This window comes from Peromyscus maniculatus, chromosome 5 (assembly GCF_049852395.1).
Source record: "Peromyscus maniculatus bairdii isolate BWxNUB_F1_BW_parent chromosome 5, HU_Pman_BW_mat_3.1, whole genome shotgun sequence".
NCBI lineage: Eukaryota > Metazoa > Chordata > Mammalia > Rodentia > Cricetidae > Peromyscus > Peromyscus maniculatus.
Genome location: NC_134856.1, coordinates 14,131,306 through 14,158,623, shown reverse-complemented (window position 1 = coordinate 14,158,623; position 27,318 = coordinate 14,131,306). Strand labels below are relative to the sequence as shown.

General features: G+C 44.4%; 2 protein-coding genes across 10 annotated transcripts in view; one reads left to right on the top strand and one right to left on the bottom strand.

The window, feature by feature from the left end:
- Rbl2 (RB transcriptional corepressor like 2) overlaps window positions 1-12,986 on the top strand; it is a 54,066-nt gene extending 41,080 nt beyond the window's left edge. For all 3 annotated transcript variants that reach the window (XM_042277322.2, XM_076571723.1, XM_042277323.2), the window contains 5 exons: window positions 2,346-2,417; window positions 3,635-3,740; window positions 4,723-4,925; window positions 5,510-5,674; window positions 11,351-12,986. In XM_042277322.2, the coding sequence (XP_042133256.2) occupies window positions 2,346-2,417; window positions 3,635-3,740; window positions 4,723-4,925; window positions 5,510-5,674; window positions 11,351-11,521 (717 nt within the window). In that variant the 3' untranslated portion in view covers window positions 11,522-12,986. The remainder of the gene's footprint in view (window positions 1-2,345; window positions 2,418-3,634; window positions 3,741-4,722; window positions 4,926-5,509; window positions 5,675-11,350) is intronic.
- Aktip (AKT interacting protein) lies at window positions 1,463-24,253 on the bottom strand. Of its 7 annotated transcripts, none has more exons than XM_076571727.1 (10): window positions 24,124-24,253; window positions 20,007-20,118; window positions 18,513-18,718; window positions 15,937-16,001; window positions 15,753-15,853; window positions 15,296-15,384; window positions 15,121-15,219; window positions 14,921-15,028; window positions 13,954-14,014; window positions 1,463-2,458 (listed from the first exon to the last, which is right to left on the bottom strand). In XM_076571727.1, exons 2-10 carry the CDS (start codon window positions 20,046-20,048, stop codon window positions 2,453-2,455), a joined length of 777 nt encoding a protein of 258 aa, XP_076427842.1. In that variant the 5' UTR covers window positions 20,049-20,118; window positions 24,124-24,253; the 3' UTR covers window positions 1,463-2,452. The 7 variants fall into 7 exon arrangements, with proteins under 7 accessions (XP_076427842.1, XP_076427841.1, XP_006984100.1 ...); XM_076571726.1 differs by having other exon boundaries at window positions 20,007-20,114; XM_006984038.4 differs by lacking the exon at window positions 1,463-2,458 and adding an exon at window positions 13,021-13,791.
- Between the last annotated feature and the right edge of the window lie 3,065 nt (window positions 24,254-27,318).

Below are 27,318 nucleotides of genomic sequence, written 5' to 3'. Positions count from 1 at the left end.
CCCAAAGGGGGCTTGAACTTCCTCCATCCTAAGTGCTAGAGTACAGGAGTGCACAGCCATGCCATTTTACCCAGTGCTGGGGATTGAACCCAGGCTTGTGTGTGACAGGCAAGCACTATATCAACTGAGCAGTATCTCTAGCCTTCCACATTTAACAAAAGCAGTTCTTTTATTGCCATCAGGAAAATAGTGTTTTTTAAATGTCTGTTGGGTCAAGTTGTTTAATAGACTTGTTAAAGTGGTCTCTTTGATGTTCTACCTAGATCTTTTATTGTTGAAATTTCTGTATTGGAATCTTTATATTGTTAGGTTGTCTGTTTTACCTTTTTTTCTGTCATGGGGTTCATGTATTCGGTGCTGTATTAATAGATACACTTATGTTTATTACTTACAGCTTCTTGATGGATTGATCCTTTAATTATGAAGTGAACTAACTCTTCAGTAATATTTGTGTTTCTAAAACCTGTTTTACAGTTTAACAGCTTATAGCTCCTCAGCTCTCTTGTGACTACTGTAGAGTGAACATGTGTTCTTTACTGTCAAACACATTTGCATTTTTAAAGTCAAGTGTCTCCCAAAACAGTATAGATTGATATTGATTCCCAGTCTTACAACTTGTGTTTAATCCATTTGCTTTTCTTGTTATTGACTCTACTACATTTGTCCATTTTACTGGCCTTTTTTTTTTTTTCCCTTTTCTGGTGTTTTCTGGACTTTTCTTTTTCTTTTCTGGTGTTTCAGAACAGGGTTCTTCATGTAACAGCTCTCCCTGGCTGTCCTGAAACTTGCTCTGTAGACCTGACTGACCTTGAACTCACAGAGATCCACCTGCCTCTGCCTCCTGAATGCTGGAATTAAAGGCGTGCACCACACCTGGCTACTTGTTTTCTAGGTGTTTTATATTCATGCATTCTGGTTTTTTTATGTCTCTGTTCCTTTATTTCTCCTTTTGCTTTCTTTTGAATTAGGTATTATCTACTTTTTGCTATATATATTCTATCTCTCTGTCTGTCTCTCTCTCTCTTACACACACACACACACACACACACACACACACACACACACACACACTCTTTAACTTCTTAGAACTTAGCTTCAAATTCATGTCAGCAAGGTATATATGCATTAGTGTTCTCTTCCCCATTTAACTTTTGTGAAGGTCTTGTTTATGTATTTATCTTTTGTGATGGCCTTGTTTATGTATTTATATATATATATTCCATTGGAAGTGCTGCAAATCCACTATTACCTTGATTCAATGGTATGACTTTTCAAGGAGCCAGGAAAAGGCATGTGTGTATTTATAGCTACTGCCATATTAACCTTATTTACAGTTCTGTTTATTGGTTCCTGTGGGTTTAAGTGGCGTCCGCAGTCCCTTGTGTAATACCCTACCCACCTCCTTTATACATTTTTGGTAAATGTGTATTTCTGTTACAGCTACAACAACACATCATACACATTTTATTTTATGTAATTGCTGTTTTTAATTAAGGAGAATATGCATTTACCCTGTCTTTGCAAAATGGTAATGCTTTACTTTTCATGTGTATTTGTATTCCTTGTTTCTATGGCCTTTCTATGAGGATTTACTGTAAGTGTTTACTCACTTCTGAAAGAATGCTCTGCACTATACAGGAGGCTTTTCTTTTTGACCTTTCTGAATCTGTTGTTCCACTTATATAGTTTCTGATGAGAAGTCAGCTCCTACTTTATTTGACTTTCCCTGTAAAGGAAAAACGGTTTTCTCGATGCTTTCTATAGCTTTACACATTTTCACTCTGATAAACCTGGTGTGGATCTCTTATTCAGTCTGCTGTTTGATGAGCTTCCTGAATGTATACATTAACGTTTTCATGTAAACTTGGGTGCTATCAGTCTTTCTTTATCCCAGTGTCTTGCTATGTAGGCCAGGCTAGCCTGAAACTCTGGATCCTTCTGCCCCTGCCTATCATGATGCTCAGCTTAGTCTTTATTTCTTTGAACATCTTTTCTTGCTTCTCTGCCTCTATCTTCTTCTGACACTCTTGTTCCATGAAAGCTGATGTGCTTCCTCATGTCCAACAGTTTTCTGGGGCTGTGTATCTTTTTTTCTCTTCTTAGGCAAGTTTGTTGATTTTTTTTTTTTTCTTTTCCAGTTCGATCTACCAACTTCCACATCTAGTCAACTTCTCATTTTAGTTACTGTATTTTTCTATACCAGGCTGTGGTTCCAAACCAGGCTCCACACTAAACTTCAGGTTTCCATGAATGGATGGCTGTTCATTTGCTCTACAGAGTCTCTGAATATAGTGGCATCTGTCATGCCTGATGTGGATCTCTCTAAATATTCTCACTGTTTGCAGGTCACAAAAGAAGACAAATCCTTCCAGAATATCATGCGTTGTTACAGGACTCAGCCACAGGCCCGGAGCCAGGTAACCATGTTTTCTCTCAGGGCTGAAAGTAAAGCTTAAGTCTGTGATGAATTAAAACAAAAATTAGCTATAGTTAGTTTTGTGCCTTTCTCCCCTGCCAGGATTTATAACTAAGAATCTAAGAGGATTGGCTATTTTCATTTTTCACATCACTGGCATACAATTTCATGCAGTTATTTAAAGTCCTCTTCCTCCAAAGGCAATGATGGGAAATATTTACTCTTATGTATATGGGTGTTTTGCCTGCATGTGTATCTCACATGGGTGCTTGGTGCCCTTAAAGGCCAGAAGAGGACATTGCATCCCCTGGAACTGGAGTTAGACTCTTGTCAGCCATCATGTGGGTTTTTTGAGAATCGAACCTGGGTCCCCTAGAAGAGCAGCCAGTTCACTTCACCAATGAGCTATCTCTCTAGCCTGTGACCTATTTCTTAATTCAGAGAAGCATAAACTAGATACAAAGTTAGAAGTTAATAGATTTTTATGTCACCTTTCGTCTGGTTTAGTGAAAGCATAGTAATAAAACTAAGACAATGACGACTGAAAATTAAAAAAAAACCAAAAAACATTTTATCTTGAACATGGCTGATTTGTCACTTACCCAAGAATCTTTGGGTTAGATCTTTGTTTCTTAAAATGACTTGGATTTATAGTCAGTATTAGCCCTGCTCTGTAGTGTCTTAAGCAGTACTTGGAATTTGAAGTGAGACAGGCTCCAATAGAAGTGCCAACTGCTAGTGGATAGCTTCTGTGACCCAGATCACAAAGTTTTGTTATTGAGACAGGCTATGTAGCCCTGGCTGGCCTGAACTCACTGTGTAGATCAGGCTGGCCTTGAATCCACAGGGCTTTGCCTGCCTCATCCTCCCAAGTGTTGATATTAAAGGATGTACACACACCAAATCCTAGAGAATCAGAGTATTTATTGCTTTTAGCAAGTAGTGTGTGTATGCACATATTACCCACATCTGGCAATTCTATCCTTTTTGAGATAGTAGCCCAAATTGGCCTTGAACTTGCAACAGTTGTCCCTTAGCCTTTTGAGTGCTGGCATGACAGACATGCACAATGCCTAAGCTGGCTGCAGTTCTAACATTCCCCGAAGACAGCCATCACTAAGTATATTTTCGTGAGAAGTATCATATGTTAAGGTCCTACCATCTAGTATAGAGTCAATAAATGCTAGCTTTTGTCCTCTTCTCACTATCTCTTTAAAGGTATACAGAAGTGTTCTGATAAAAGGAAAAAGGAAAAGAAGAAATTCTGGCAGCAGTGACAGCAGAAGCCACCAGAATTCTCCAACAGAACTAAATAAAGACAGAGGTAAACAAGACAGATATTTATGAACATTTAATATTTAGGCCAAGAAGACTAAGAATTATAAAATAAAAATATGTATAGAAGTATCTTATTCTCAAATAATTTGTTGGAATAAACTTAGTGGTCATTTGTCCTTTATTCCAGTGCTTTGAGGCACTCAGAGAACAACATGTTTCAGATAGGAATTTCTAGCCTGAATTCCAGAAAGAGCTTGCCTGTTGGTTAGACCTGTGATATAGAAATACTGTTCCTAGTTGTTGACCTAAACTTGTTAGTATACGGCTCAGGTTCCAGAAACCTCTGTGTAACTTACTAATATAAACTCCTCAGTCAACCTGTGGTGTGGTTATGATAAGGGAATAAAGTTATTAGTATTTTGAGCTTTGCTTCTTGATATGAAGAACAGAGCTCAAGGTCCAGGAGTGGTGGCCCATGCCTGTAATCTCATCTCTACTAAGTCTAAGGCAGGAGGACTGTAAGCTCCTGACCTGCCTGGACTGTAAAGTGAGACCTTCTCTCACTGGATGATGATGAAGATACAGCCAAGGGCTGAGGAGATAGCCTAGTCAGTAAATTATGTGCTGCACAAGGATGTGGACCCATTTGGTCCCTAGCCCCCACATAAGAACCAGCATGATAGCAGGCACTGTAATCCTAGTTCTTGAGAGGCAGAGACAAGTGGATCACTGGGGTTTGCTGGTTAGCCAGCTAGTGCAGTTGGTGAGCCCCAGGTCCCACTGAGAGACCTTGGCTCAAAAAACAGAAGGTAGACAGCTCCCAAAGTATGGTATCCAAGGTTGGCCTGTGGCCTCCACACATATGTGCTCCTGCATACACATGAATGACACACACCAAACCCCTAAACCCAGAGTGCCTGCTTATTGCCATTGATGACTAATGCACACATAGAGCTGTTTCCCCCTTTTCCTAGTGAAGTATCTTTTCAAACAATCCAGACCAACATCCTTTGTTTTCTTGGTTGCAGCCAGTAGAGACTCCAGTCCAGTTATGAGGTCAAATAGCACCTTACCAGTTCCACAGCCCAGCAGTGCCCCTCCTACACCAACTCGACTCACAGGTGCCAACAGTGACATGGAGGAGGAGGAAAGAGGAGACCTCATTCAGTTCTACAACAACATCTACATAAAACAAATCCAAACATTTGCCATGAAGTACTCGCAGGCAAACGTAAGTGCATCAGGGATCACTGGATGCTGCTTTACTCCTGATGGGGAGGGATCATTCGTTTGACCTTTTCCATCACAAACTATAAACAAATAATGCTTTCATTAAATAAAACTAAGGAAGTCTCCAACCCAAGTACCTTGCCTCATCAACGTAATTTCTGCCGATGCTCAGCAGTATGAATAAGACTGTGTAGAATTCTCTAGATCCAGTGGAACAGGAGACAGCAACCACATGGGCTTAGATTGTGCAGTATTTAACAGCGATGGCCTTGCAAATTACTAAACTCGATGCTTTCTGTCACCTCATATATTAAGAGAATAGTAGTTAATGGTTTATCTGGTTGTTGTAAGGCTTAAATGATGTATAAAAATGCTCAACAGAGGAACTGGCAGAAACCAAGCCCCTACAGGTGTTAGCTATTAGTATACGTTTCTTTGGTTGTTGCTGACCCATTGCTGGTCAGCATTGAAAAGCTTCTGCTTTATTATGCCTTTCCACTCAGTAAAATAGATGACTTTTAATACAACTTGGCTAGAGAAGTTTTTTTTTTTTTCTCCTCAGAATTTCTATTTTATTTTCAACAGATGGACACTCCTCCCCTCTCTCCCTATCCATTTGTAAGAACAGGCTCCCCTCGCAGAGTACAGTTATCTCAAAATCATCCTATCTACATTTCCCCACATAAAAACGAAGCAATGCTTTCTCCTGGAGAGAAGATTTTTTACTACTTCAGCGACAGCCCATCAAAGGTAAGACTCCATGAACGGCTTTCACTAACTCTCAAATGCACTAGGAGGCTGGGAATAGATTTTTTGCTAAGTGTGGGTACTTCCTAGAGCAATAGCAACTGCCAGGCAACAGACGGTAGCAAGTCACAAGGGACAAAACCCAGGGTGAACTGGCTTGATTTTTGAGGACATCAAGGTTAGAAATAAAGTAGGGGAACTAACTCCATTTTTCTGGATCCCTTTCCTATTCCTATTTTAGAGTTTTGTTTTATTTGTAAGACTTTATTTTTCTGTTTCTGTTCAGAATAGAAACATTGGGCCCCTAAACTGGTTACCAAGTTCTGTTTCTGCAACAGAGTGTCTGTCTTTTGGACTCTGAGGAAAAAAATGGAGAGCTCATTGTTAGACACATGTGGTAGCATGTGCCTCAGTCTGAGAGCTGGGAAGCTTGAGGCTTGACGGTGAAGAATTACACATTTCCTGAGATATAGAGGTGCAATCAACAAGCAGAGAGAGGAAGAAAGTGATATTCTTAAGGCAAAGGCTGTCTCATTGGTAGTAATGTAGACAGGCTCAGCTGGGGACTGAGAGCTATGGCAAGCCAAATGCAGATGTGCCCTCTTGACTGGGATGTGCTGGGGAATCAGGCTACTACACAGGGCAGGGTGTGGTGCCTACACTGATGACACTGGAGGTCACACACTGAATTTGGCTTGTTACAGCTCTGCTGACTGAGCCGTCTCCCTAGCCCTTTACCTATTTTATTCATTTCCCCCCATAATCCACTTGGGAATGTATTTGGTTAAAATTGCAAGTCCAGTTTTATAGGAAATACTGTCCCAATATCGAAAGCTCATCCCACTGCAATTGCTTTTGGGATCAACTGCTGCCAATCTGTTTGTAGGTTTCACAAATAACCCCACTAAGACAACCTGAAGTTAGATGTAAAAACTTAATGCAATTGCTTCAAATGTAAAGACAAACAGTTTAAAGGATGGCAATTCTGCCTGGCGGTGATGGTGCACACCTTTAATCCCAGCACTCAGGAGGCAGAGGCTGGCAGATCTCTGAGTTTGAGGCCAGCCTAGTCTACAGAGCAAGTGCCAAGATGGCAATCCAAATGTCTAGTAGTTGATGAATAAAATATGTGCCCCCCCCAAAGAGGAAGTACTAGTACATGATTCAATATGGATGAGCCTTGAAAACATGACAGTGAGTGAGATTAGTTATAAAAGACTACATATGAGTCTGCTTAGGTACACATTTGCAGAGGCTGAAAGTAGATTAGTGATTGCCTAGGAGAAAAGGAAGCATTTCTCCTAGTGGGAAAGGTTTCTCTGGGAGCAACAAGGTTGAGCGTGGAGACGGTTGTACTGTGCAGACATCACTGGGGTCACACACTTCGAATGGGTGAACTAGACGCTATGTAAATTTTAACTCAGTAAGGCTGTTTTAAAGAAAATGTTTAAAACACCATACTAACACCAAGGAAAAAGACAACCAGAGTAGCTATGTAACAGGAAAACTGGACTTCAAAGCAATGAGTATATGTCCAAGAGATCCATTTCCTGGGTTGGGAATATTGCTCAGTGCTAAAGCATTGGCCTAGCATGTACAAAGCTCTATGTTCAATTACGAGAGATTTGAGATGAGAGGGGAGATGTGAGAGGAGAGAAAAATACATTCATAGTTGAGAATTCAACCTAATTGATAGGATAAATAAGTAGAGAAAATTAATAAATATAAAAAAGATGGGAACATAATCCAACAGCATCTGTTGCATGTGGAACATTTTTGCCAACGTAGACCACACTCTAGACTATAAAGACAGGTCTTAATACAGTGCTGAGGACCAACCTAGTGACTTGGCCATGCTAGGCAGGTGCTCTACCACTGAATTACATCCCCACATTCTTAGTAAATTAAAGGTTTCAAATAATACATTTTTTTTTTCTGGCCATGATGGCAATGAATCAGAAATTATTAACAAGAATGCTATCTGGAAACCTCTAAAGTTTTGGAAGCTAAACATCACATTTCTGTGGGTCAAAGAAGAGATCACAAGAAAAATTGAAAGCATTTTATATTAATGAGAATCTACAATATTAAAATTATATGTGTCACTGTTCTATTGCTGTGATGGGACACCATGACAAGGCAATTCTTATAAAGGAAAGCATTTAATTTGGGGTTCACAGGTTAGTCCATTCTCATCATGAAGAGAGCATGGCAGTACACAGGCAGACATGGTGCTGGAGAAGTAAGTATCTAAGAGTTCTACATCATGAGCCATAGGCTGGGGGGAGGAGGGGCGTGGCATGACTTGACATAGGCTTTTGAAACTCAAAGCTCACCTCCAGTGATACAATTCCTCCAACAAGGTCACACCTCCTAATCCTTTCAAATAAAGCCATTCACTGGTGACCAAGCTTTCAAATCTATGAGCCTATGGGGGCCATTCTCATTCAAACCACCACAGTAGGTTATAGCTGAAATAGTGCTAACAGGTAAATGTTATAAATCACTCAGCATTTCTAAATGACACACTGCCAATACACTAAAAGTAGCTTGAGGGTTAAGGAGGAACTTTCATGCCTATAATGTGGAGGCACAGAAGAAATGGACAGACTCTGTGATGTACCTACACTAAGAAGCAGCCGCCTTAGGAGCCCGGTATTGATTAGATTTGTTTGCTTTTAGATTTTAGATTTTAAATTTGTTTGCTTTTAGATGTGTATGAATATTTTGCCTATATTGTATATGTATACCATTTGTGTGCCTGGTGCCTGGGGAAGTCTGAAGTGGGCATCAGATCCCCTAGAATTGGAGTTAAAGATGGTTATGAGTCACCATGTGGGTGCTGGGAATCAACCGAGGTCCTCTGCAAGATCAACTCTGAGCCATCCCTCCAGCCCACTCGATTTTGAAACAGGATCTCACCCACTAGTCCAAGCTGACCTCACACTCCTGCCAATCTTCCTGCCTCTGCCTCCTAAGTGGAGGGATAACGAGCAGAGCTACCATACCATGTTAAGTCTAAAAACATTAAAAACAAAAAACAAAAAAAAAAAAAAACCTGTAGCTGCAGGCAGCTGTATTGGTGAATTCTATAAGACATTAAAGAAAGAAATAATGCCAGTTCTATATAAACTCTTCAAAAAATGTAAAGATATATCATTTTGTAGTTCAATAAAAACATTTCAGGACTGGAGGAATGAATGTCTCAGCAGTTAAGAACACTAGCTGCTCTTCCAGAGGACCAGAGTTCAATTCCCAGCATCCACATGGATTTGTTGCTGGGTGGTGGTGGCGCACTCCTTTAATCAATCCCAGCACTCAGAAGGCAGAGCCAGGCGGAGCTCTATGAGTTCAAGGCCAACCTGGGCTATAGCATGAGTTTCAGGAAAGGTCCGAAGCTACACAGAGAAACACTGTCTTGGAAAAAAAAAAACAACTTCGGAAGAAGTGATTTGGTGCAAATTTGCTGACACACCACACCATTAGGGAATGGTGAGAGCCGGAATGCCTCCCTTCCAGTATCCATTCTCACTGCTATTCATCTCTGGCTATAGATTCTGTCATTGTAATAAGGCAAGATAAAGAAGCCATTATGCATCATTTATAGAAAAACCACCAAAGTATGAAAGTTTCCCTCTGATCCCACATGTACAATTTGGTACCCCTTCCCCACCAAAAAAAGGTTAAAATTTTAATGTTTGAACTGTGAAAAAATATCATGTAATGAATTATGTACCCAAGACCACGTACTGTATGTACATAATAGAATTACTTACAAAACTATACTTTATAAATGTGCTATTAAGGTATTTAACTGTACAATGAAGAGTAACTTTATAATTTATGTACCATTTAATCAACTGATGTAGTCAGTGAGCAATGTAAGGAATATTGAGGTAAATTGGAGACCCACAGAGACAGCAAATGCAGACTAGACTTCTTTTAGGAAGGCAAAGGGTAGAAGAGAAAGGATCAAAGGAAGCTTTGTTTATGATACTTAAAGTTTTGGAAATACATATGCTGACAAAAACACTGATTTAATTTAAAATTTCAGTTTATTTCAGAGTAAAGAATTAAAATGATGGGCTAGAGTATAGTTCAGTGGTAGAATGTTTATCTGGAATGCATTAGGCCCTGGGTTTAATCCCCAGAACCACAAACGGGAAAAACAAACAAACAAAAGGTAAGTGGATTATGTCTAGGATATACTATTCTTTTGACTTTAGGTATCATGTAGCCCAGGCTGGCCTCAACTTTGCTGTGTAGTTGAGAATGGCCTTGAACTTCTGATCCTTCTGCCTCCATCTCGGGAGTGTTGGTATTGCCATGCCATTTATGCAGCATTGCGAATTGAACACAGGTCTTTTTTCCATGCTAGGGTAAAGCACGCTATCAATTGAGCTACAGCCTTAGCCCTAGGATATGCATTTACAATCTGAGGAATGAGAAGTGACCTGAATTGTCCAAGCAGGGTGGTGTGAGGATTCACTATTCATTCACTACTCTGAAATTCCTTAAACTATGTGTATACTAACATTCTCAATATCCCTTTTAAATTAGAAACATGAACAGAATTCTAGCCAACAGTTAGCAGAAGAAAATAGTTTCTGAGCAGACTTTGAGGCCTGAGAAACAATGTTGATGGCATATTCTGGCAATGCCTTTCTTTACTGGACTGCTCACTGAAGCCACTGAACATGAGAAATAATTTTAATAACTCTATCTACAGTTCATAGAAGAACCTATGCCCCCAGAGGCTGCTGATGCATTACCTGTAAGGAATGCCTTCAGGAACTAAGGATATTTTCTAGTGACACTGTGGATGAGAAGGACTGCTAGAAAACAAGTGGCTCAGGCGTATTATCCCAGCTACTGGGGACACGGAGGCAGGGAAATCACAAGGTCAAGTCCTGAGAGTTCAAAGCTAGTCTCCAAATGAAAAAGAAACTTGGCATAGTGGCTCACAGTTTTAATTCTAGCATGCATGAGGCTGATGCAGGAGGGATGCTGTGAATTTGAGGCCAGCTTAGGCTACAAAGTATATAACAAGATGGCCTGGCCTGTAGTGGTACCTGTCTCAAAACAAGAAAAGAGGTGGGTGGAGCTTGAGACAAGGTCTTCCTGTATAACTCCAGCTGACCTTGTCCTCAGTGTGTAGGCTAGGTTGACTCTTGAACCTACAGCAGTCCTCTTGCTTCTGCCTTCCACGTGGTGAGATCACAGGAGTGAGCCACTGTGAACTTCCAAGTCATGCTGTTCTTTTAGAGTGTATGTGAGGCTGTCGAGATGCCTGTGGTTGGAGCCCCACATAAAGGTAGAAGGAAAAAACTCCACAGTTACCCTCTGATCTCCACGTATCCGTGTACATGCACACACACAAATCTCAAAGTGGATGTGTGACTAAACATGGCATAATTATGATACTCTAGAACTATCAATCACAAGTTGTTGAGCATGTGTAACGTAGCTATCACAATCACTGAGGAAGTTGGTTAAAAATAGAAATGCTCTGCTGGACCTGGATTCATCAATGTCCTGGTGGGATCTGCTTAGGTTTTCTTTCTGCAAAGGTGTTCAAATGCTTAAACTGCTGAATTCACTTGAGACTCTTTAACTTAATACTGAGCAATGTGCTTTTAGCATTTTAAAGTTTTTGTATCTATTTCTTCCTCCCCACAGAGACTGAGAGAAATCAACAGTATGATACGGACAGGAGAGACTCCAACTAAAAAGAGAGGGATTCTCCTAGATGATGGCAGTGAGTCACCCGCAAAGAGAATCTGCCCAGAAAACCATTCTGCTCTGTTACGTCGTCTCCAAGATGTAGCTAATGACCGAGGGGCACACTGAGGTTAGTCTCCAGTATGGAAACTGTCTTCACAGGAACTGCTTAGCAGTTAATGCATGCAGGATTATGGAACCTTGCTCCTTAATCCAGCACTTATTAGAGCCTGGTAGAAAAGGGAAGCTCTCTGACTGGGTGTAGCAGTATATACCTGTTATTCTAGCATCCAAGAGGACCAGGAGTTTGAGGCCAACTTGGGCTATATGTAACCCTGACTCAAAAGCAAAAAAAAGTAAGGACATTCTGGTGAGAAATTAGACTACTTTGGGATAGTTTTATTCACCCCAATTGCTTCTCCCCTAGTATTTAATGCCTACCTTCAACACTGCCCAGAATCCAAATCTGGATTTTTAACTCTTGTAAGCTTTTACAAGTACCACAGAAAACAAATCTTTAGTAAAAGGCCTGTGTAGGTATACCCCAGCAGAGGAACTGTATTTAAATTCATTCCTAGCTGGGTGGTGGCGCACGCCTTTAACCCCAGCACTCGGGAGGCAGAGGCAGGCAGATTTCTGTGAGTTCGAGGCCAGCCTGGTCTACAGAGTGAGTTCCAGGACAGCCAGGGCTGTTACACAGAGAAACCCTGTCTCTTTCATTCCCACCTGCATATGGTTAGGTCTAACCATGTTTTAGGATGAAAACACCTGAGACATTTACATTCATGAAACAGAACAGAGGGGATGGCCCAGACCTGGAAGTCTCCAGGCACTTGCCTAAGGCTCCTGTTCCCTTTGCGCACTATCCCTTCCCCAGTAGATATGGTACAGTGCAAAAGTTGTGCAATGTCTGAATGAACCTGTGTAACTGGTGGCACTTTAGGGCTGTAAAATGCATGGCGCTGGAACCCAGAGTTTGCTGTATATTTATGATGGCACTTTCTATAGTGTGGACTTTAGTAGATACAAGACTTCTAGGCTAAAAAGCCAATGTTTTCTTAAAGGACTTGATGTGGCTACACGTTCTGGCCCTGTATAAAATGCTCCAATTTGTGGTAGTGGCATAAACATAGGGATCATCTGACTAAGTAAAGATTTTTGAATCAAGTTGAATTGAGAATCTGAAAAATTATGACCACTTCCTTTTGGAGGTAGTCATCCAAAGGAGAGTTATCTTTAAGGATATTCCTGGAAGTTAAAAAAATAGGTTGGAGAATTTAGGTTTTTATTAGTACATAGTACCATTTATACAAATTAGAAAATTATTTAACAGCTATTGATTACCTACATATATCTTTATTATTCATTATTGTTCCAGTGGTTTTTAAGTTGGATTAATAATCCTAAGGAGAAAATTCAATTGTAAATTGGATCGTTATAAGCAAAGTTACTAGGTAACTTCATACTGCTCTAAATAGACCTTGCACTGTCCACTAGAGTAGTGCTGTGCAAAGTACTTACAAAACCCCTTGGTATCGCTACTGTAATTTTATATGAAAATATGTGTATTTTTCAATAAAGCACTTATAAGTTAGTCTCTGTCTAGTTATATTGAAAAAGAGCATGTGTTTCCTGCATAAATGACAATCAATCATTTATTGGTTTATTTCATCTCTACTAACACATCGGTCATTCACCATTTAAATACCTGACTTCATTAGAAACCGTTTGAACACTTTTCTCTTCCTCCTGCCATAAAAATACAGTAATTTGCTTTAAAAAAACAAAAACAAAATGAACAAGCATCCTGGTTCTGCCTACTTTCCTAATGCTTCTGAGATAGACGTGTACAGCAAGCAGCAGGCTGAGGCTGGGAAGCCAGTCTTCTCCTTGACAGCGCTGCCCTCTGGAAATCTCTTCTCTACACCTCCTTCATGGCCTAACATATGTACAGGACAGCTGAAACCACCAACTTCCACTACTACACAGTGCTCCTTTCTCTCTGGGAAAGTGCACACAACTTACCTCTAACATGTTCAGAAAAATACTTAAGCCTCAAGGTCCCCAGTCATTTGGAGTACTGAACTAGATCCACCCTGACACTTCTGACAGAAGTAAGGCATTACTTAACGAGAGGTCTCCACAACCTGCTGTCAGAGCCTACGCACACACAACACTGAGGCAGTCACTGTTCACGCCGTTTACTCTTCAGGCAGTCCTTTGCCATTAGTCAGCTTTAACTAGGCCAGAGTCCAGCAGGAAAGTGCATGGTGCACCGGGTCCACCATCTCTTAGGTTGCTACTGTTTTCTCTTCTTTACTGAAAGGTTGTACTGAGCCAGGCTTTACCCATGACAGGCCAGCAACATGAACACTTTTATTGTGCTGTTCGTCAGGCTTCTAGGCACAATCAAAAACAGACATTTAAAAAAAAAAGGACGGATGAGCAAGTTCAGAATCATACTGACTAGTTTCCCCAAGATAGCTATAGGTAACCAGTGGCCTCAAATGCAGACCGTTGAGAAACCAGGATAGCCATTTCAAAAACAGTTATGTACTTACTTTCTGAGTCAGCATCTTCTCTCTGGCCTCATCATGGACAGAAGGGTTCCATGGAGAAAAACTTGAAGGGCAGAAAATATTAAAAAGAGTTCACAGCTTTAAAACATGTACAGCACTGATTTTTCAACAATAAAGACAATTCTAATAAAACTTAAGAGGAAGAATTTTTTTTTTTAAGGTTTCTCTGTGTAGCCCTGGCTGTCCTGGAACTCACTCTATAGACCAGGCTGGCCTCAAACTTGGATCCACCTGCCTCTTCCTCCCGACTGCTGGGATTTAAGGTGTGCACCACCCCACCACTCACCCTCCACCCTGGCTAAAGAACAATCTTTAAAGTTTTTCCTATCATAATTACCTCTTATCAACACTTAGCCCTGCAAACCTCATAGCACCCTGAAATGTTAAAGATGAAGAAAACAAAGCAGAGTCATCCAAGCAGTCCATCAGCTGAGCCCATAAAGGCACTGCAGCGTGCTTCCCAGCACACCCATGTCCATGCGACTTAGGACCCTCCACTCTAGTCTAACATGTTCTCTCCACCAAATCTAAATGCTGAGGAGTCAGGCTGGATCTAGTTCAGTACTCCAAACTACTATGCACCTTGAGACGTCTTTTTCTGAATATGTTAGAGGTGAGTTGTGTTTCCTTAAACTAACAAAGCAGAGAGAGATGAGCACTATGTAACAGTCTGAAGTCGGTGGTCTGGGGTGCACGCATGTTAGGCCAGGAAGAAGGGTGTAGAGAGCAGCTCCCACTGCCTTCTGAAAAGTCCTCATACGGAAAAATGAATGAGCACCTGACAGAGAGTCACTAAAGACCCGGGTCTGACACACACAGCCTTTGCTGTAAGGACAAGAGCCCAAGTGGCATTAGGAGTTGAGGTGACAGAAAGTGAAAAGCTCCAGGCTAACATTACGTATGTTCCTCTAAAACAGACGTGTAAAGGACCAGGTGACATACCACTTACCTGATTGCATAGGGGTCTTCTATTTTCGGCTGGTCAAATAAACGAGCAGTACATATGTTAACACTGTCAACCACTTTACTTTTAAAAAGCTGAATGTCTTTTTCATACCTGTGAAAAGTTTAAAAAATTTACCAATTTATCTTAAATACCAGTAAACAATAAGCTTATTTATCCTAAGTAACAAAGTACAAACCACATACAGTACTGCAGCCTCTGGGTTTAGAGGGCTTGTCGTGTCGATCTTGTAGAAGACTCTCCTTGCGTACATTAAGACCTGCCATATATGATTATGGTTCCGCCTGCAAGGAAACCAGGCGCGGTTACTTCCCTTGTTCCTGATGGCTGTGCTACTCCACGAGACTTGGATACACTAACCTCCACTTTGCAAATGCCCTCTTCACATCCAGTTCACCTGAGGTGGAGTCAACCAGCGGGTGAAAGACGGGGATATCAAACAGCAGGCGCTGTGTGGAGAGAGACACTTCAGTGCGAGGGATGCCGCGCTGCTAGTCAGATCAGGCCCAGCAACAGTTTGGCAACGGGGGAGATACTGCTCTCCTCCTGCAGCATGGCATGACCAGGCATGCAGTGAATGGTGCAGCACAGCCCCCAACCTCACCCACACCCCCAGCGGAGAAAGGATGGAGCTGCAGGCAGGGTAGCATGACCCCAGGTAACAAAGCACCACCCCTGTTGGCTGTGGGAGACAGACCCCTGAGCAAACTGATTCATCCTAACATATAAGGTCAGGAGGAGAATCAAGAAGTGTGTAAGCCTTGATTTCCCCAAAGTGACTGAAGCTCTGCACGGCCTCAACTGCAGTTCCACTTACTGGACAGTCGCCATCTGGATAGTTATCAGGAATATACACCGTAAACTTGAATACGCCATCCTGATACAGCCCGTGTCGTATGAATATTACTCCAAACCACACTGCAGGAGAACACACACACGCTCAAGTCTCATCTGTGTCAGAAGACCCCATACCCAAACTGAAGGTTGAATCCACATCTTACCCAGTGCGGAGCGATACGATGGCTGGACATAGACGCCTGGGAGCTTCTGCTTCACTACCAATGTACTAAAACGAGAGCCAGGGACTAATTAGACTGTCCAGATGCCAGTGACACACAGAAGTCAAAGCATCCCACATTGTCTGAGACAAGTAGCAGCTGGCGCTCAAACTGTATAAACAGAGTCATTTCAGTCTTACGTCCGAGTCTCCTAGATCACCACCCACCCGCTTACTTCCAAACCAGCCCAGAGAAACTCGAGCCAACACAGGGTCTCAGACTCAGAGAGCCAAACAGGGACAAAGAATTGAGTTTTACTCTCAGAAACAGACAATTTGAACATTAAATTGAGGTAAATGAGCTGATGTGGTAGCCCCCACATTTAGTCCCAGCACTTAGGGGCAGAGAGTGGTGGATCTTTATGAGTCAAGTTTCTACATAGTGAGACCTTGTCTCAAACAAACAAAACCCCACAAGAAAACTGAGCTAAATGTAGGTATTTGTAAAATTATTGCTTTTATCATTATAAATTAGAGTTCACACATTCAAAATTATTTTTCACTATTAAAAATGTGGTATTTTCCTTTTGGGTTTCAGCATCCTACATTTGTACTACTAAGTGAAGAGCAAACTGTTTTCAGTTGCAATCACAGGTACTAAATGAGAGTCCAGAGTTGCCATCACTTGGCAGTCAGTCCTTTTGAGTCTGCCTCACTGGGTCAGTGAGAGGGCAAGCTTTTGGGTGTATAGTGTTGCTTGTGGAAGCAGACATCATTCTGAGCTCCCAAACACCCTCAACTCAGACTCTTTGGGCCTTGCTAGGGAAGGTGCATGCTGACACAAAGCCAGACACAAGATCGTGGCAGAAAGATGCTACTGTTTTGTGTTTTGTTTTGTTTTTTCTGGGACCCAGTTATACACTTGCAGCCATTTTGCTTGGTTCCCTGAAGCTGCAGCTATGAGCTATGATTTGACACTGAAAAGAACAGTGTTGACCAAAGACTCTAAACACAGTCACCTGCAAACCCTGAAATGGACAGAGAAATAGTTTATGGGGCTTTTTTTAAGATTGATTTTTACATGTGTGATTATTTTGCCTGCCATGTATGTAAATGCACCATGCAAGTCCCTGGTCCCCACAAAGGCCAGAAAGGGGCATCAGATCCTCTGGAACTGTAGAAACAAATGGTTGTGAGCTACCATGTGGGTGCTGGGAACTGAAGTGTTATCTGCAAAAGTGTCAAATGCTCTTAGGTGCTAAGCCATCTCTCTAGCCCGTGGGGCCTTGTTTACTCCCTAACTACCTCACATTTACTTACAAACATTTCCTAACTTACTTATGTACTCCAGACTGACCTTGAATGCAGGACAGATCTTACTGCAACCGTACCAGGTAGGTCCATTACCTTTTCAAGTCCCTGAGACTTCGCAGGTCTACAGATACATGGCTAGCAGACAGTGCTACCCACAGAGTCATTGGTCAGAGAAGGCAGTTCTGTGTTAACACACAGCCAACTTTCAGTCACCACAGGAGGAGCCTGTCCACCTCACTGCTCAGCCACAAAACACAAGGCATCCATTATAGAGCTGGAGAGACAGACCATTGCTTCACTACACTGGGCCTCGTTCCCTCTGACCATTACAGCATCGGTACCCTGGGAGGAGTGATCAGGATGCCTTGAAAAGAACTGAACTATAGAGAAACTTCAAGGTTATGGAAGTGATGAGTTCTCCAGACTGTGTCCCTATAACAAACGATCCACACTCCACGGTACCTGGACTCCTCCTCTATGTGCCGCATGTGTCGTCCGTCACTAGTGGCATGGCACGGTGCTCAGCCCTGCTCTCCTCAGACAGGCACACCTTCAGTGCGAGGGTAGGCTTGTGATGAGTTGTGCAGCCTACCCTTCCTCTCCTCATATGGACCTTTGAGAGCTGTACCAAGTAAGTCTTCTAATAACAGACCTTCCAACATACAAACAATGTTCTAAGTACTTTCCTGAGGGCTGGCAAGATGGCTCAGTCGTAAAGGCACCTGCCACCAAGCATGATGATCTGAGTTCATTCCCTGGGACCCACGTGGTATAAGAAGAGACATGACAACAAGGTGTCCTCTGATCTCTAACCCCAACACATACATAATAAATAAAATGTAATTTAAAGTTGTAAGCACTCTTTTGAGTTTCTTCTTCCAAGTCAATGTCTAGTTCCTCCATCTACTGACTGTGGCTTCCTGACCCTTTCCTGCTGCATTTAGTCCTGTCAGAATGCTTCCTAAAACATGAGGGCCAAATGGAGCCTAAACTTCCCAATGTGTGTAACTCAAGAGAATGCCACCCAGCTTCTGCCCACTTGATACACTCTTCCAGTGAGATGCCTCACAGAAAGGAAGACTGAAATTAATCTACCAAGTTCCTAATCCACTGTATGTTCTCAAAAATCCTGCTTTCCTTCCTATTCTCCAAAGTGGCAAGCTAGAGACAACTCTGATTAATTCACAAGTCTATCAGGAGACATGATTTCATTCTTAACTTTCAGGGAACTATTCATAACTGACCAATCATCCATGAAGGACTCACAATTCTGCAAGAAGCGAATATTCCAGGTAGAAGGGTCCATAAGAAGCATGGGTGCCATTTGTTGACTGTGCTGCTGGGGCCGGAGATGTAGGCTTCGTTATGGGCAGAGCATTTTTGGGAATAGATGGCAGCTGCTTTTTGGGTGCAGTTCGTGGAGGACTGGTTTTCACATCCCCTGCTAATGTCTTCTCTTCGCCTTCAGCTCGCTGTTCGGAATGAAATTGTGAGAGCATTTATGGCAACTCTGAAAGCAGCACACTGAGAACTCCCTCCTAGCTAGCGTTACTCTTTACATAGGAATTCTCACACCATGATCAAGATGCCTTCAAATCCCTTGAGAAGACAGGTCAGAGAAGGAGCAGATGAGACTGCAGCATGACTAAAGCAGGAAGAATCCCATTAGAACAATGTAGTCAAGGCTTTCCCAAGCAACTGTGACAGGAAAGCCATTAACAAGACTAGAGAGGCCTCATGTACATGCAGACACTGTAGAAATGGAGTTCAAAGTAAGCAGTAAAGGTGACTGAAATGAGTTCCTCCCTGATGCGAGCACAGGCCTAGGAACAAGGAAACGAAGCTGTCATCTCACTTGCTTAGGTCTCATGATCCTGCCGTGTCCACACTTGCATCACTAGCACACACTGCTATCCTCAGTCAGTGAACTCAGAATGACCAGAACACTAGCATCTCACTGCTCCTTCCTAACCTCCAATACAACAGAGGCTATTTAATTTGTTGTACAAAAACTGTATGTGCATAGGAAAAAAGATAATAATGGTGTTGATCTATAGGTGGAATTGAGCTTTTAAATTACTGCTTGTATATTTTAATCTTTCATAAGAGGAAAATATATTTTTTAAAAGATTTTTTTATTACATTATTTATTTGGGATGCATGTGTGCCATGGCACACATATATAGGTCAGAGAACAAACTCAGATTTGGCAACAAGCGCCTTTATCCACTGAGCCATTTTGCCAGCCCATATATATATATAATTTATATAATTATGATATATATAATATATAATAAAACTGTGCATGATAGCTCACACTTATAATCCCAGCACTCAGTAGGCTAAGGCAAGAAGACTGCTGTTTGAGGTAACCTTGGCTACAGAATACCAGGCTATCCTGGGCTATACAGTAAGACTTCTCCGAAAAATAAATACATTTTATTTAGGTCACTTATTTAATGCCCAACTCTTAGGTGACTTGACTGAAGCTTCTCTAAAAACCAAATCCTGAAACTTCAACAGAAAAACATTAGAATATGTCACAAATTTCATCAAGTATACAAGTTAAATGAACTAATCTTAGCATAGTGATTCATCAGAACTGCTGCTGATATGAACTCAGCCTGAGAAACTGATTTTAATGGACAAAGTAATTTCTCAGAAATAAAACCTGGTAACTTTTGCTAAAGGTTACAGGCGACCTTGATAGAGACTGTTAGCCTTCCTTTCTATCAGATTGCTTTTATTGACTGTACCTACTTTGCGCACAGAGCCTGCAGACATGCTCCACAAAGGGTTCATAACGTGTACTCCAAACAAAGAACTTCAGCGCTGGGGCATCCAACTCTTCTGTCCTTAGCATTCACGCTGCCTTGAACAAATGGAAAGAATACAACACACCAACACCAACAGTTAAGACAGAGCCTAGCACCCTGGACACACATCATGCCAACAGTCCACAGCTGGAGAGGCCTGGGAATGGCATCTGAGAACTCGATGAATAACAACCCCCTCTCCACACCTTTCCACCGCAGGCTCCAGGTCCTCTCACACCATCAGACAGCTATATGAGAGCGTGCACCATAGCCAAGCATGCCAAGCCCAGTACTTGGGAGGCTGAGGCGGGAGGATCCAGAGTTTGAGGCCAGGTTGGATTACACAGTGGTACCCGCTGATGCAAACGAAAACATCCCCTGTGTACCAGGTTCCTGACCAGCATTTAGAATAGTCAAGAACAAGATTCAGCTTTGCATTAGCACACAGCCATCACTGCTAGCACTGTATCCAGGCGCCTGACTGATGGGAAGGCTGTATTCAGGAGCTGGCACTGTATCCAGGCACCTGACCGATGGGAAGGCTGTATTCAGGATGCACTGTATCCAGGCACCTGACTGATGGGAAGGCTGTATTCAGGAGCTGGCACTGTATCCAGGCACCTGACCGATGGGAAGGCTGTATTCAGGAGCTGGCACTATATCCAGGGTCCTGACTGATGGGAAGGCTGTATTCAGGATGCACTGTATCCAGGCTCCTGACTGATGGGAAGACTGTATTCAGGATGCACTGTATCCAGGCACCTGACTGATGGGAAGGCTATATTCAGGATGCACTGTATCCAGGCACCTGACTGATGGGAAGGCTGTATTCAGGAGCTGGCACTGTATCCAGGCACCTGACTGATGGGAAGGCTGTATTCAGGATGCACTGTATCCAGGCACCTGACTGATGGGAAGGCTGTATTCAGGATGCACTGTATCCAGGCACCTGACTGATGGGAAGGCTGTATTCAGGAGCTGGCACTATATCCAGGCACCTGACTGATGGGAAGGCTGTATTCAGGAGCTGGCACTGTATCCAGGCACCTGACTGATGGGAAGGCTGTATTCAGGAGCTGGCACTATATCCAGGCACCTGACTGATGGGAAGGCTGTATTCAGGATGCACTGTATCCAGGCACCTGACTGATGGGAAGACTGTATTCAGGATGCACTATATCCAGGCACCTGACTGATGGGAAGGCTGTATTCAGGAGCTGGCACTGTATCCAGGCACCTGACCGATGGGAAGGCTGTATTCAGGAGCTGGCACTGTATCCAGGCACCTGACTGATGGGAAGGCTGTATTCAGGATGCACTGTATCCAGGCACCTGACCGATGGGAAGGCTGTATTCAGGATGCACTGTATCCAGGCTCCTGACTGATGGGAAGGCTGTATTCAGGATGCATTGTATCCAGGGACCTGACCAATGGGAAGGCTGTATTCAGGATGCACTGTATCCAGGCACCTGACTGATGGGAAGGCTGTATTCAGGATGCCCTGTATCCAGGCACCTGACTGATGGGAAGACTGTATTCAGGAGCTGGCACTGTATCCAGGCACCTGACTGATGGGAAGGCTGTATTCAGGATGCACTGTATCCAGGCTCCTGACTGATGGGAAGGCTGTATTCAGGATGCACTGTATCCAGGCACCTGACTGATGGGAAGGCTGTATTCAGGAGCTGGCACTATATCCAGGCACCTGACTGATGGGAAGGCTGTATTCAGGATTCACTGTATCCAGGCACCTGACTGATGGGAAGACTGTATTCAGGATGCACTGTATCCAGGCACCTGACAGATGGGAAGGCTGTATTCAGGAGCTGGCACTGTATCCAGGCACCTGACCGATGGGAAGGCTGTATTCAGGATGCACTGTATCCAGGCTCCTGACCAATGGGAAGGCTGTATTCAGGATGCATTGTATCCAGGGACCTAACCAATGGGAAGGCTGTATTAAGGATGCACTGACCGCCTACACGAAAGCTGTGTCACTGTCCCCAGGGTCAAGGTGGTGACTAGAACGTCCTGAATGAGTTGTGTCCAGTACAAAACTAATAGCCGACGAGGTAAGAAGAAACATGGGAGACCAAGTATACCTACATCAGGAAAGGGGGTTGGATCCTGTCCCTACTACCCCAAGAAAGTGCCTTTAACAACAACAACAACGAAACAAAAACAAAAACAAAAAGGAACGGGCTCATTATGTGGTCCAGGTTGGTCAGGAATTCACTATACAGCTCAGCCTGGCCTCAAACTCCCAATCGCCCTGCCTGCCTTAAAGTACTAGGAGTACAGGTTACAGGCAAAGGTTCACAGCAAAAGGAGGCTTGTTTAAAGTACTAAAAATATGGAATTCTGTAGGATTAGGCACTTGAGAAATTGTGAACGTATAAATTCAGGGAGGGTTCAAATGAGACATTTCCCGAACCTGATGCTTGAAGCGTCAGGTAGTGGATAAGAAGGCAGGTTTCCAAGATCACAAGGTCAGTGGGTCACGTACTAAACATACAAAGACTCACAGGAAGACGTAGCCAGCCCAGGTGTAGACTGTCTCCCCGAGGCTCTGCTGTGTTTTAAAGTATGGCTCCTTATCTGAATTATGTTTATCAGTGAAAAGGGTCAAAACTTAGCAACATTTCCTCAAATTCCTAGGAGGCAATGCTGTACCTAATCTCTCTAATCAGCAGTGATTTATTTTCTCCGGTGTGCCTACGGCACCCATGGGTGGGTACTAGCTCTACATCCCAGCCAGTGCCTGTAACTGCTGTTGTACTTTCCAGGAGACAATGTCACCCAATAATTAAATCTGAGGACAGGGATCCCATTTCCCCCACTAACCTGCTGACTTGCAGCCAGTTAATAGACTTTGCAAACCTGCTTTTAAAGGTGGCTGGCACAACAGTATATCAAAAATGGGGGAGGGGGTATGTTCCTGTTTGGCTCAAATGAAAACCACATTGGATTTTCAGGACCAGCACTCCACTGTTTAGGTACCTCTGTTTTGTCGGGGTCCTTTACGACTTGGCGTTTCCTACTTGTAAATATACAAGCAGCAGGTACCTTTCAAGTCTGTATCTTTTGCCTTTAAAACTTCGGTACATTGTCCTCGGTTCCTCCAAGGGGTACCATGTGCCATCCATCGCAGCGATATTTTTAACTAAATGGTTCCAGTAGCAACATAAGCACAGGGAACTGTAGCCAACTTTTCAGAAACAACACCGCTCGCTAGATGAGCAATCTACCGTAGTCATAGCATGACATCGTCCAATAGTAACGACAGATGTACGGAAAACAAGCTCCATCCTTGTTCTCAGAAAACACCATCAGACTTTCTGCTCTTTTGGCTCTAAGAATAAAAAATGATTTGCGTGGCTTCACAGCGCACAACTGAGCGAAGTTGGCATCTTCACCTGGGCGACGAAGGTATACCGCAGAGGGCAAAGGAGACCTGGCTCCCGTCGTTCCTCCTCTGTGACACAGAGCTTACATGGGCACTAACTAACGTATCACCGCAAAACAGGGTTTACGAAATCTAACGTTAAGAGACCACCAGGCAGAACCAAGGAAAAGTAAACAGCCCCGGCCTCGGACAGTCCGGCCGGGCAGCTAGCTGGGCCGGGCACCTTCGCCCGGGGCACAAACCCGTCTCGGAGCACGCAGAGAATCTGGACAAACCTGTCCCGAGGTGATGCAAGGCTGGTGCCCGGCCCTAGCCTCTCAGCTGGCTGGAGGCCGGCCGGGCCCGCGAGTCTGCAGCCGAGGCCAAGGGCCTGGGGCTTCACGGCAGCCCCTCGGCGGGGCGACGGGACACAGAGCGGGCCGGGAGGCCCGACGGGACAGCCACCGAGCCCGCCTCCCTTTTCTTCCACGGCCGTCCGCCGAGGCCGCGCAGCAGGTGCCTGGAGCGCACAGGTGCGGCCCCGCCCCCGTGTCCCCGCGCGGCCGCCGTCGCCCGAGTCCCTAGCGCTCCGCAGGGAACCGAACGCCGGGCCGCGGACATCGCCCCGCAGCCTGGACGGCTCAGCAGCCACCGGCCAAGAGGCAGGACTCTCACCTGGACGCCCTCGTTGCGGAGCTCCGGCGGCCGAGCGCCACCGCGACCCGACAGCATCTCCGGCCGCAGCGCAGGCCGGCCCCTGCCGCTCCTCTCCCGCAGCGCCCCGCCCCGCCCTGCCCTCGGCGGGACACGCCCTGGACACGCCCCCAGCCTGGGACCTTCCGCTCGGACGCCCATGCCGAGTGGCTCTCTCGCTGTCCATCAAGGACGTGCTTCCGGAAGGCGCGGGGGGTCGGTGCTCCGTCCTGCCAATCAAATCAGCGCCGCTCGGGTGGGGCCGCGCTCGTCCCTCCCCTTACGTAACAGCGCTCAAGGCAAGCTGTCAATCAAAGAAGCTTCCATCCCTGGGGAGGTGGGGGAGTGGAGGTGGGAAACAAACAGGCACCCGGCCACCATTGGACACGGCGTGTGCCAGTCACCATGGAGACCCGCCCAGAGGTTTATGCGGCAGCCACTGGCGCCATTCCCTGGCAGTGATTGCGGCTAGCTCCTGGCTCTGCGGGGCGCTGCCTGGTACCTTGGAAGGGGCTGGGCCTCCACGTCGGGGACTCTGAGCCAGTGGCTGGAGCGGGAGGGCTGGTAGCTCCCTGGTGGGAGTGATGTAGGAGAAACTGGAAGTAGTAAAATTGACGCTATACTGGAATTATTAATAAACTAACTCCAAGAGCAGTTCTATACTAACCAGGCTTGTTAGAAGTAGTTCTATCAATGTTTGTTCCTGGGGATTGCCCATAACCCAAAGAGACAACTCTGATTTACAACCAGCCATTAAGCCCATTGCCGAATCAGAGAGCACGCCTCTAACAGGCAGTTCAAGGGAGGTAGGGCAGAGGGACAAACGACCTTAAGGACTGGCCTGAAATAAAGCCGGGTTTCTCTTCTGGAGAAGCATAACTCTGCCAGGTGGACAAGATGACCCTGGGTAACAACTATGGGTGGTTGTGGTGCACGCCTTGAATCCCAGCACTCGGGAGGCAGAAAAAAAAAGAAGGGAAGGGAAAGGGAAGGGAAGGAAAGAGGAAAGGAAGGAAGGAAGGAAAAAAAGAATAATTCTGGCAACATTTCGCTGTGTAAATCTCCCATCTGGCCAAGTGGCCAGACTTGTAGCCTATAGTCAATGTTTAAATTGTTTAAAATGTAACCTAGGGCCAGGACCTGAAAGAGATTTAAGGATGACAGCATAAATGAAATGTATAAGCCTGAGGCCTACAGAAGTTAGTAAAATTTTCTGTTGGAGGCAAGTTTCTCTTTGAGCATTAGCCAGGGCCAGAAGCACTCTATTATGAAACCGCTTTTCTGTGTTTTTCCTGAGTGTATAGAGTCAGTTCTCACTGGAGGGCATATTTTTCTGCTTCCGGAGGCACACCCATCTCTGGCAGGTAGGGCAGGGGAGCTGGTGGTTCCAGGCCCCTGCAGGAGCCCCTCCACTGACCTGTTGGGGCACCTGGAGAACCAGGCAACAACAGTGTCAGAGGTCTCCATGGCGATGTGGAGCCCACTCCTGCTTAGCTCCTGCGTGTGGCTCTCACTTTGACCTGAAACACTTGTGACTTTTCCTGCTCAAATGCCCTCCTACTGGGCAGATTTCAAGCTCAGTAAAGCCCCAAACTCCCCTGGCTTTCAAGCCACCCTCTTCGGGCCTCCCTCTGGTCTCTCCAATTCTGTGAAGGCTGCCATTGGCTTTTATGCCTCCAAGCCCTCTAATCCATCATCACACAGTACTGAACAATCCTGGCCACGCTCTCCCTCACCCACCCCCTTTTTTTAGACACAACACTTGGGGCTTTTCTGTGGCCTCACTGGGTACCTTCCACTGAGTAGTTTACTTCTTCCATTTCGGTTGCCACTGAGATTCTGGTAAATGATTTACTAAGTGGCAGGAAGCCGAACTCTGATGGCAATCCCAAAGATCGGTTCAGATATCCAACTTCCTCCCCCAGCTGAAAACAGCCCTGAGCGGCTTCCTCTCATCAGTTTGGATACATTTAAGAATGTTCTGGTCCTGTTAGTACTGGTCTTAAAAGGAAGGAGAGCTGCATTCCCTGGCCACAGAAAATCTCCTTTGGAATCTCTTTAGCCCAGTGTTTCCCAGGGCGCCATCCTCGTCTGAGACTGTCTGTCTCTGGTTTCCAGCTTTCCCGATTCACTGTTCACTGAGAGTCGACTCACAGACATTCCTCGGGGCAGATCTCTCCGCTGAGGTTTTTTCTTGCATGCATCCACCTGCCCATCTCACATTGGATGCCCAGACACATAATTCCAGTGCCAGAGTGCTTATTCCTGACTATGCCAAACAGCCAACTCCAGCTGCTTTACATAGCAAGAGAGCTCCTTCTGTTGTGAGATGGGCAGGCTCTAAAAAAGGCACTACACTTCTCATGGTGTGTGGCTCTTAGTAAAATGGCTGCAGCCAGAGAATTCCAAGGCCTAGCAAAATACAAAGTAAATATGTCTTCCAGGGGTCTCTTGGTGGGCATGAATACCTTTCATCAGAAGAAATGCCGGAATGTCTCAGTGACCAGACAGGAGTCACTGGGTTTCTGAATACAGCCCAAAGGAGTCAAAAGCCAGGGACTAAGCTGCCACAATTAGGGGCAGAGTCATTTTACCTTGGATCCCTGGAATTCAGGGAAAAGAGGCACACAATGCCACCGGAGTTCAGAACATGTCACTTTCTGTGGAGAGCAGATGTAGGGGCAACCTGAGGCCAGCAGGAGACAATCACATGAGTTTAATGACAGAGCTGGAGAACTGAATCAGTTCCCAAGTATTTAAGAGCTAGAGTGGAGAAAAGTAAGCCATGGATTAGATACAGAGCTATGAAAGGGGGCTTTAAGGGACGATGATCTAGATCAGTGGTTCTCACCTGTGGGTCAAGACCCCCTTGGAGGGTTGAATGACCTTTTCATAGGAGTCACCTAAGACCACCGGGAAACACAGATACTTACAGTACAATTCACAACAGTAGCAAAATTATAATTATGAAGTAGAAACAAAAATAATTTTATGGTTGGGGGTCAGCACAACCTGAGGAACTGTGTTAAAGGGTCTCAGCATTAGGAAGGGTGAGAACCACTGATGTAGATGTTTGGATAAGTTACTAGCTGGTCAGACCGCTCTGTGAAATGAGAAGTGGAACAGGGTTGGTGGGGGGAGTGTGCGGTTTGGTTGGGGGTTGAGGGGTTTGGTGGG

Coding starts and splice junctions, on each gene's coding strand:
- Aktip (XM_006984038.4), bottom strand. CDS start 20,048: ATGAACCCTTTGTGGAGCATGTCTGCAGGCTCTGTGCGCAAA. Junction 18,719..20,006: donor CTGCAGGCTCTGTGCGCAAA/GTAGGTACAGTC, acceptor CATTCCGAACAG/CGAGCTGAAGGCGAAGAGAA. Junction 15,220..15,295: donor AGGGCATTTGCAAAGTGGAG/GTTAGTGTATCC, acceptor GTTTCCTTGCAG/GCGGAACCATAATCATATAT.